Here is a 10,580-nt window from a genome sequence, read left to right on the forward strand (position 1 = left end):
AGGGCTGCTCATGACATACCAGCTAATGTCCCACAGAGTGAGCAATCTGCGTGACAGCAGGAAGCAGATGTGCCTTTTACAACCTGGTCTTGGAAATGACACACTATCACTTCCACCTCATTCTGTGCTTTACAATTGAGTCACTAAGTCCAGCACACATGCAAGTGGAAGGGAGTTAGGCTCCAACTCCTGACAAGTGCAGTATCAGAGTGTGACCATATCTTAAAACCTCCACAGTTAATATTATTAAGATGTTGTTTTGGCCGGGCACGGTGGCTCACACCTGTAATCCCAGCACTTTGGGAGGCCGAGGCGGGTGGATCACCTGAGGTCAGGAGTTCGAGACTAGCCTGACCAACATAGAGAAACCCCGTCTCTACTAAAAATACAAAATTAGCTGGACATGATGGTGGGTGCCCGTAGTTCCAGCTACCCGGGAGGCTGAAGCAGGAGAATTGCTTGAACCTGGGAGGCAGAGGTTGCGGTGAGCTGAGATCGTGCCATTGCACTCCAGCCTGGACAACATGAGCAAAACTCCATCTCAAAAAAAAAAAAAAAAAAAGACATTATTTCTCCCAAAATGTAAAAATTCAATGCAATCTCAATAAAACTTCCATTACTTTTTGTTGTTGTTGTTTTGAAACAGGGTCTCACTTCGTTGCCCAAGCTGGCGTGCAGTGGCACGATCATAGCTCACGGCAGGCTCCAACTCCTGGGTTCAAGCGATCCTCCTGCCTCAGCCTCCCAAGTAGCTGGGATTTAGGCGTGAGCCACCATGCCTGGCCTCATTACTTCTTTTTTTCAGAACTGTAATACACAGCCGGGCGCGGTGGCTCACGCCTGTAATCCCAGCACTTTGGGAGGCCGAGACAGGCAGATCACGACGTCAGGAGATCGAGAACTGTAATACACTTATATTAGAATTTAGAATACTAATGAATCATGGACAGCTAAGACAGCCTTCAAAGAAAGTTATGCCCACTAGATATTAAGACATACTAAAGGCGTTAGTAATAAAAGGAAAAAAAAAAAAAAAGAAAGAAAAAAAATCCTATATTGGTCCAAGAGCTAAGAAGTAGACCTATTTAGAAGAGAAAGCCGGGTGCAGTGGCTCACGCCTGTAATCCCAGCACTTTGGGAGGCCGAGGTAGGCGGATCACAAGGTCAGGAGATGGAGACCATCCTGGCTAACACAGTGAAATCCCATCTCTGCTAAAAAATACAAAAAATTTAGCCGGGCGTGGTGGCAGGCGCCTGTAGTCCCAGCTACTCAGGAGGCTGAGGCAGGAGCATGGCGTGAACTCGGGAGGCGGAGCTTGCAGTGAGCTGAGATCAGGCCACTGCACTCCAGCCTGGGCAACAGAGAGAGACTCCGTCTCAAAAAAAAAAAAACAAGAGAAAAAACAGCTCAGGGCCAGGCGCGGTGGCTCACGCCTGTAATTCCAGCACTCTGGGAGGCAGAGGTGGGCGGATCACAAGGTCAAGAGATCAAGACCATCCTGGTCAACATGGTGAGACCCCATCCCTACTAAAAATACAAAAATTAGCTGGGCGTGGTTGCGCGCACCTGTAATCCCAGCTACTCAGGAGGCTGAGGCAGGAAAATCACTTGAACCTGGGAGGCGGAGGTGGCAGTGGGCCGAGATCGCGCCACTGCACTCCAGCCTGGCGACAGAGTGAGACTCTGTCAAAAACAAAACAAAACAAAAAAACAACTCAGAAGTCAGGTACAATAGTCCTCACCTGTAATCCCAGTGACTCAGGAGGCTGAGTTGGGGAGAATGCTTGAGGCCAGGAGTCAGCCCAGGCTCATCTCTTAAAAACAACAACAAAACCAGCAACAAACCACCTCAGAGACAGACCCATATATCTATGGAACTTAATATATGATAGAGGTGGTAACAAACACAGGGATGGGACAGATTGCTTAATAGATGGTGATGGGGCATCTGGCTCATCACGTAGAGAAAAATAAAATTGTAGCTCTATCTCACACCATATACAAGGATGAACTCCACATGAATTAAAGACCTAAATGTGGCCAGGCACGGTGGCTCATGCCTGTAATCTCAGCAATTTGGGAGGCCGAGGCGGGCGAATCACTTGAGGCCAGGAGTTCAAGACCAGCCTGGCCAACATGGCGAAAACCTGTCTCTACTAAAAATGCAAAAATTCGCCAGGCATGGTAGCACACGCCTGTAATCCTAGCTACTCAGCAGGCTGAGGCAGGAGAATCGCTTGAACCCAGGAGGCGGAGGTTGCGGTGAACTGAGATAGTGCCATTGCACTCCAGCCTGGGCAACAAGAGCGAAACTCTGTCAAAAAAAGAAGGGGGCCGGGCGCGGTGGCTCAAGCCTGTAATCCCAGCACTTTGGGAGGCCGAGACGGGCAGATCACGAGGTCAGGAGATCGAGACCATCCTGGCGAACACGGTGAAACCCCGTCTCTACTAAAAAATACAAAAAACTAGCCGGGCGAGGTGGCAGGCACCTGTAGTCCCAGCCACTCGGGAGGCTGAGGCAGGAGAATGGCGTGAACCCGGGAGGCGGAGCTTGCAGTGAGCTGAGATCCGGCCACTGCACTCTAGCCTGGGCGACAGAGCGAGACTCTGACTCAAAAAAAAAAAGAAAGAAAGAAAGAAAAAAGAAACTGTAGGGGAACATCTTGTGACCTGGGGAAGAGAATTATTTCTTTAAAAGCACAGACCAGGCCGGGCGTGGCAGCTCACACCTGTAATCCCAGCACTTTGGGAGGCCGAAGCAGGCGGATCATGAAGTCAGGAGTTTGAGACCAGCCTGACCAACATGGTGAAACCTTGTCTCTACTAAAAATGCAAAAATTAGCTGGGCATAGTGGTGCACGCCTGTAATCCCAGCTAATCAGGAGGCTAAGGCAGGAGAATCACTTGAACCTGGGAGGCAGAGGTTGCAGTGAGCTGCGATTGCGTCACTGCACTCCAGCCTGAACGACAGAGTGAGACTCCGTCTCAAAAAAAAGCACAGACTGCACTTCAGCCTGAACGACAGAGCAAGACTCTGTCTCAAAAAAAAGCACAGACCATAGGGGGGAAAATGATTATATCAAAATTATGGATCTTTATTCAACTAAGTTTACTGTTTACAAAGTTAATAACACAAATGCCAGAGCTGGAGAGGCTATTTCCAACATCTAAGGGATTAATAATGAGACTATGTGAGGAATCCCTGACAATCAACAGGAAAATAAATATAGGAATTACCCCAACAGGAATATGGATGTACTGTATTCAGTATGTTAGCAAATTTGGTCTGCGTTGGGCAAATTCATTCTATTGATAAGAAATTTAGCCTCTGAGGGCAAACCTATTCTTCAATGATGTGGCATTCAGAAATGAAAAATCTGTCAAATCCATTTATTGTAAAAGTGGCCAAGACACTGAAGACCAAATTGTGAACAGTGGGCTCAGACACTACTTGTTTGGGATAAGTCTATTGTGTATTGCAAAAGTCCCTTCTGTGAATAAAGGGCTCAGTTACTTTTTTTTTTGAGACAGTCTCGCTCTGTTGCCCAAGCTGGAGTGCAGTGGCATGATCTCAGCTCACTGCAACCTCCGCCTCCCGGGTTCAAGTGATTATCCTGCCTCAGCCTCCCGAGTAGCTGGGACTACAAGTGCCTACCACCACGCCCGGCTAATTATTATTATTATTATTATTATTATTATTATTATTTTGTGTTAGTAGAGACAGGGTTTCACCATATTGGCCAGGGTGGTCTCAAACCCCTGACTTTGTGATCTGCCTGCCTCGGCCTCCCAAAGTGCTGGGATTACAGGCGTGCGCCACCGCCCCTGGCAAGGGCTCAGTTACTTTCGAAGAGAGCAAAAATTGCTCTAAGGACTGGGATTTACAACCTCTGAAGATCGCAGCATCCTGTTTTGTTTTGTTTTGTTTTCACCAAGGCTGGAGTGCAATGGTGTGGTCTCAGCTCTCTGCAACCTCCACCTCCCGGGTTCCAGCGATTTTCCCGCCTCAGCCTCCCGAGTAGGTGGGACTACAGGCGCGTGCCACTTAAACACCCGGCTGTTTTTTTTTTTTTTTTTTTTTTGTATTTTCAGTAGAGACGGGATTTCACCATGTTGGCCAGGCTGATCTCGAACTCCTGACCTCGTGATCCGACCGTTTCAGCCTCCCAAAGTGCTGGGATTACAGGCGTGAGCCACCGCACCCGGCCAGCATCCTGTTTTGTAAAAGCCATCTCAGGCAGTCTATTGGTGGGAAAATTAAGGGGCTGGCTTCACGGGGGCAGTCAGACAAGGGTGAGGGCTGAAGTCAGAGATGAGAAGGAATGACGCCAGGGAAAAAGGTCGCATGACAGGCGGCTAGATGTTGAGCACAGAGGAGAAAGAGTAGGAGTCAGGGTCAAACCTTAAAACGTACGGTCTGACATCACGGACTGTGAAGGGTGATGACATCAGTGACGGTGGGGGATAAAATGTCGGGCCTTTCAAGGGTACGTGGTTAAAGAACTAGAAGGTGAAGGAGGTTGACATCAGAGAATGGCAGGGACCTAGAGGAAGACGATTGCGATGGTGAGGAAGACATCAGATCCAGCGGGGAAAATGATGGCAAGGACGGGAGGATGATGTCAGGTACGGCAAGTAGTATGAGAGTGAGAAGGTTCCTGTGTGGAAGGGATCAAGGCAGCTCAGCCGGTTGTTGGGGGGGATGCTGACGTTTAGGGTGCACCATCTGTGCAAAAGTCAACCCCATTTCCGGAAACACCCCATTTCGCAGAGAATACTGCTCCCTTCGCTTTGCGGTCCCTTCCTCTCCCCGCCACTCCGCCCCTGCTAGCCTCAGCCAATCAGCACGCACGCCGGGACGCGCAAGGGGAACGTTCCGGGACGTTCTTGCTACGTACTCTTTATCAATCGTCTTCCCGCGCAGACCAGTCCCTGTTTTCTGTGCTCCTCCGAGCTCGTCGTCTGTCCGGGTTTTTTACGTTTTAATTTCCAGGTAAGTTGCATATGGCCTGCGGAACGGCGGCTCCTCGCCACACACGCGCCGCGCCGGCCGAGACCGGGGGATAGCGAGTGGGGAGAGTAATGGCCGCTGACACGTAGGCTTGGCTTTCTCTGGGGCGGGCGGGTCCCGTGCTCGGAGGTGAACATTTCGGTTGGTGGGAGGCCAGCGCGCTGAATCTGAGTGTGAGGCCCTTCGGGAGGGACTGGGTGGCGTTGGTGGTGGCAGTGACCACGCGACAGCCGACACTTGCTTTCCTTATCCCACGTGGCCGCCGCCATCTTGTTCTGCCGGCGTTGAGGGAACGCAAGGATGTTCTGGGCTTGCGCAGTGACAAAATGACGGGCGTGGCGGCTGTGGATGTGTGAGCATGCGCAATGGTGGCCCCCTAATGGTGGCTGCGCTGAGCCAGCTCCGCAGTTTACACCTTATTGGCCTTCTTTCCCAGCTTCTCTGTAGTTACCCATATTTTGTTCCTCTTTTTTTTTTTTTTTTTGAAACGGAGTCACGCTCTGTCACCCATGCTGGAGTGCAGTGGCGCATTCTCGGCTCACTGCAAGCTCTGCCTCCTGGGTTCACGCCATTCTTCTGCCTCAGCCTCCCGAGTAGCTGGGGCTACAGGCGCCCGCCACCATGCCCGGCTAATTTTTTTGTATTTTTAGTAGAGATGGGCTGTCACCGTGTTGGCCAGGATGGTCTCGATTTCCTGACCTCGTGATCCGCCCACCTCGGCCTCCCAAAGTGCTGGGATTACAGGCGTGACCCACCGCGCCCAGCCATTTTGTTCCTCTTTATTATTTTCTGTACTTCTCTCCGCCTTCCCTCTCGGTCTTTTCTCACGTCTCCATTTTGTTCCTCCTTCCTGCCACCATTCTTCATGTTCTTCCCACAGGACTTGAATTGCCATGTCCTCTGAAGAAGGAAAGCTTTTCGTGGGAGGGCTCAACTTTAACACCGACGAGCAAGCGCTGGAAGACCACTTCAGCAGTTTCGGACCTATCTCTGAGGGTGAGACGGGCCAGACTTTCAATGGGGATTGGTGAGAGAAAGTCTGGGATCCTTGCATTTCAAGGAGTATTAACTGAAAAGTTAGGACCCACGCTTCCATGTTCTTTTTCTTCTTAAGCTTGTGGTGTCGACTAAGGATGAGGGAAACTGTCTTCGGGATTGATGGGAGGGCTCTGTTTTCCCTACCTTACCACCATCTCCTTTTCGGACCACCCTTTGCTACTTAACCTTTGTGGTGCTGAGTGGTCCACATCGCTCCTTCTTCTCTCCCTCTCACAGTGGTCGTTGTCAAGGACCGGGAGACTCAGCGGTCCAGGGGTTTTGGTTTCATCACCTTCACCAACCCAGAGCATGCTTCAGTTGCCATGAGAGCCATGAACGGAGAGGTGGGGCCTCCTATCTGCAGAGGGACCTTGTCCCCATCTGCGGCTTCCTTCATTCTTTTTGTTTTTCCCTCTGTGTCTGCTCGGGGCAGCGTGGCCACCAAGCCCCGCAGTGCCCACTCACAGGAGCATGACTGCCTTTTGTTCTAGGGGGTGGAGGGCAGCGGCAGACAGAGCCTGGCCGCCTGGGAGGCGACGACTGGTCCTGCATGAGGCCGAGAAGCCACCTGTGGATGGTTGACCTGCCTTGGGCTTAGGTAGTAGAGTCTGCAGACCTGTGGGCCTGGCCTGGAGAGGACCTCGTGAGTCTTCTGACATGGACTCTGAAGCCTCAAACCAAGAGAGGTGTCTGTCTAGCCCTGATAGTCGGGCAGCTTAGAGGAGTGGGGAGGAGAACTCAGCCTGAGTTCAGTCAAGATGTAAGTAGTAGCAAGGGGAACATGGTGCGTTCAGGTCATTTTGTGTGGGATTATATAGCTCCTGATGAAACCATTCTGGGGTAAAGGAGCTTATTCTGGAACATGGCACCCAGAACCTGGTGCCCAGCAGGAATTTTTGGCCTCTTTTGCCCACTTGCCCTTGCCTGCTCTTCCCTCACCACTGCCCTGACTGCCAACCCATCCTCCTTGTGTCTCCCACACTTAGTCCCTGGATGGTCGTCAGATCCGTGTGGATCATGCAGGCAAGTCTGCTCGGGGAACCAGAGGAGGTGGCTTTGGGGCCCATGGGCGTGGTCGCAGCTACTCTAGAGGTGAGTGCAGTGATAGTTTTGATCATGGGGTGAGAGGGAGAGTTGCCTAGGTGAGGACAACTGCCATTTAAATATTTTTCTGTTCTAGGTGGTGGGGACCAGGGCTATGGGAGTGGCAGGTATTATGACAGTAGACCTGGAGGGTATGGATATGGATATGGACGTTCCAGAGACTATAATGGCAGGTGGGTAGCCAAGGGGCTGGGATGTTCTGCTATTGATTCCCTCTCCTTAAGAACTCAGCACCTGGGTGTTCATGCATAGCACATCTTGCTGTTAACTAATGTATGCCTAAAAGGAGTATGAAATTTAGCATTTTAAGTTAATTGTGTGGTCATATCGTTGTAACATGGTAAAGTATACTATATCTGTTGTGCTGTGTGGGTTATATAACTATATTGCTTCAACGTGTATTATGATTTAATATACTGCATATAAATTGTATGCCATAAAACTTTACTATGATACTCAATGCTTAACATATCCTGTTTTTGATATTTAAGGTTTATGTTATGACACATACTATAAAACATGACCCATATAATTAATGACAGTGGTGTATAATGCAGTCCCAGAAAACTTTGTGTGTGTGTGTGGTTTTTTTTTCCCAGAAACCAGGGTGGTTATGACCGCTACTCAGGAGGAAATTACAGAGACAATTACGACAACTGAAATGAGACATGCACATAATGTAGGTGAGACTTGGATATCCGCATTGAGTAAACCTGTTTGTCACACTCTGTCATGACTGTCTCACCTTTTCTGGCAAGACTGCTCTGCATTTCTGCTGTCCTCATACCTCATCCAGCCAACCTACCAAACATCATTCCTAGGCCTTCCTTGTTCTCAGGAGCATGTCAGAGCAAGAGCTAGGGGGTGGGATCTGAAAACCCATCTCCTATAATCCTCTAGTCTTGTGTGGGATGGAGGAAATGAAGGGGTGTCCCTGTTGTCCAACCCTCAGCATCTGCATCAGCTCTAGGAGGTGAGCATGTTGTTACCTGTTCCTTCATGACATCACAATTCTCCCCCTCTTGCTGTTCTCAGATACACAAGGAATAATTTCTGATCCAGGATCGTCCTTCCAAATGGCTGTATTTATAAAGGTTTTTGGAGCTGCACTGAAGCATCTTATTTTATAGTATATCAACCTTTTGTTTTTAAATTGACCTGCCAAGGTAGTTAAAGATCTTTAACAATTCCATCTTTTTAAAAATTTTTTCTGCCTATTTAAAGACAAATCATGGAACGTTTGTAGAGCCTGAGTATTTTTCTTTTTACCAGTTTTTTAGTTAGAGCTCTCAGGATTATTGGAGCTAGCAATAATTGGTTCTGGCAAGTTTGGCCAGACTGGTTTCAAAAAATTAATGTGTATCCAGGACATTTTAAAAACCTGTACACAGTGTTTATTGTGGTTAGGAAGCAATTTCCAAACGTACCTATAAGAAATGTGCATCAAGCCAGCCTGACGACCAACATGGTGAAACCCCATCTGTACTAAAAATTTAAAAATTAGTCCTACGTGGTGGCGTACGCCTGTAATCCCAGCTACTCGGGAGGCTGAGGCAGGAGAATCGCTGGAACCCCGAAGGCGGAGGTTGCAGTGAGCCGAGATCGCACCACTGTACTCCAGCCTGGGCAACAGAGCGAGACTCCATCTCAAAAAAAAAAAAGAAAAGTGTATAAATAACATGATTATCCAGGGGTATTTTCTAATTCAGATAATCAAACTGATTATATAGAAGAGTTGCTTTAAAATGTTTGCAAATGTCTTTTTTTTTTTTTTAATACTGGAAGAAAAAATATTCTGTTGTGTCTCATACAGTGCTTAGGATGTCTTTCACAGAACTTATTAAAAATATGAAACCTGAAAACCTGCTTTTTTTTTTTCCAAATTAAAAATGGGGGCAGAGGTGGGCGGATCACCTGAGGTCAGGAGTTCAAGACCAGCTTGGCCAACATGGTGAAACCCTGTCTCTACTAAAAATACAAAAGCAGGGTGTGGTGGCGGGTGCATGTAATCCCAGCTACTCAGGAGGTTGAGGCAGGAGAATTGCTTGAACCCAGGTGGTGGAGGTTGTAGTGAGCTGAGATTGTGCCATTGCACTCCAGCCTGGGTGACAGAACAAGACTCCGTCTCAAAAAATAATGGGGGCACATCAGTGAGAGAGGGAGGCTTGGAGAATATTTGGTTGATGGGTGGGCAGGGGCTGCCAGGGGGTTAGGTGTATGTTGAGGCCTGAGGCCGGCTGGAATTGGGTTTCCTAAGCTGGTCTCTTACCTTAGTCCCATTGTCTAATCATTAGGCTTGAATCTTCCTAGCCTCTTTGAGCATTAGATGGGCACTGTCCTCACAGGATTGTTCAGAGACTATAAGCACCTAATCTCATGCCGTGAGCTAATCCCTATCATAAATAGTGGTACCAGTTTATTCCTTCTGCTGAAATGATGGGGGTTGGGGAGAGGTGCACTGGACTCATCTTTGTGTATGAGGGCCATGAGAGAGGCCTGGTTTGAAAACAGAATGCTAAGAGCTCGTACCAAGATTTATGTGGGGCTCTTCTACTTCCCAGGTATTTGACTTTGGGTGAGTCATTTTACTTCAGCCTCATGCCATTTTACATTTTCTGTGGAGGGTTAGATTAACTGGCATATAAAGCCACTGAGAAGAGTTGGCAAAGCTTTCAGTCATGGGGATTTGATCTTTTTTGTTGTGTGTGTGTCTTGGGTGGTAAGTTGGTGGTGATTTTGTAATTCTAGCTGGTCTTGGTTCCTCAGTTCTGCTCCCTTTGGTCATGATTCTTTCCAGTGGCTGTGTTGAGGCCCCATGGGTGTTATCCCTCCATTTCTAGTTTGGAACAGAGAAATCTGTTCATGGCTTTCACCTGGCTAATACTGAGCCAAGTTACCACCAGGTCGCAAACTCCAGGACATTATTGTCCTGAGCTACCTATTCCCTTGCTGGTGCATTGTATTATGAGTCTCAGTCCTGGAGGCCTGGCTCCTGAGTTTCCCAGCTAGTTGAGACAGGCCTCGATATCCCTTTTTCCTGTAACCCAGTCGTGAATTTGCTTTGGCAGGTAGATGGAGACTCGGGAACTTCCACCTCACCCACTAAACCAGGCCCAGGCTATGGGGCATTGTGGCTAAGCCCACCAGGTGGATACTTGGTCTGAGGAGGCATCCTATTCTAGGCCTTTGGGGAGCTAAGGTAGTGAGAATTGGCGGGAGGACTGTGAATGCCTTCTAGGTCGGGGGATTGGAAGGGGTCCTCTGCTCCCCACCTCTCAGGACAGCAGTGTCTCTCTCACCCCCAGTGTCAGCTGAGGTAGGATTCATAATCAGTAATATTCCTGCAACAAAATGACCGCCTAAGTGAAATAATAAAGACCAAAATTGGCCGGGCGCGGTGGCTCAAGCCTGTAATCCCAGCACTTT

General features: G+C 48.8%; 1 protein-coding gene across 2 annotated transcripts; it reads left to right on the plus strand.

Moving 5' to 3' along the window:
• The first annotated feature begins 4,827 nt into the window (after window positions 1-4,827).
• On the plus strand, window positions 4,828-9,016 carry RBM3 (RNA binding motif protein 3). Of its 2 annotated transcripts, none has more exons than XM_010361098.2 (7): window positions 4,828-4,994; window positions 5,893-6,008; window positions 6,288-6,394; window positions 7,037-7,142; window positions 7,231-7,327; window positions 7,754-7,837; window positions 8,190-9,016. In XM_010361098.2, exons 2-6 carry the CDS (start codon window positions 5,906-5,908, stop codon window positions 7,812-7,814), a joined length of 474 nt encoding a protein of 157 aa, XP_010359400.1. In that variant the 5' UTR covers window positions 4,828-4,994; window positions 5,893-5,905; the 3' UTR covers window positions 7,815-7,837; window positions 8,190-9,016. The 2 variants fall into 2 exon arrangements, with proteins under 2 accessions (XP_010359400.1, XP_010359401.1); XM_010361099.2 differs by having other exon boundaries at window positions 7,754-7,833.
• The last annotated feature ends 1,564 nt before the right edge of the window (window positions 9,017-10,580 follow it).

Source organism: Rhinopithecus roxellana, chromosome 7 (assembly GCF_007565055.1).
Source record: "Rhinopithecus roxellana isolate Shanxi Qingling chromosome 7, ASM756505v1, whole genome shotgun sequence".
Classification (NCBI taxonomy): domain Eukaryota; kingdom Metazoa; phylum Chordata; class Mammalia; order Primates; family Cercopithecidae; genus Rhinopithecus; species Rhinopithecus roxellana.

Excerpts from the sequence above, each read along its gene's own strand:
- RBM3 (XM_010361098.2), top strand. The coding sequence starts at position 5,906 with ATGTCCTCTGAAGAAGGAAAGCTTTTCGTGGGAGGGCTCAACTTTAAC. Across the intron at positions 6,395-7,036 it reads TGAGAGCCATGAACGGAGAG|TCCCTGGATGGTCGTCAGAT; the intron begins GTGGGGCCTCCT and ends TCCCACACTTAG. Across the intron at positions 7,143-7,230 it reads TGGTCGCAGCTACTCTAGAG|GTGGTGGGGACCAGGGCTAT; the intron begins GTGAGTGCAGTG and ends TTTCTGTTCTAG.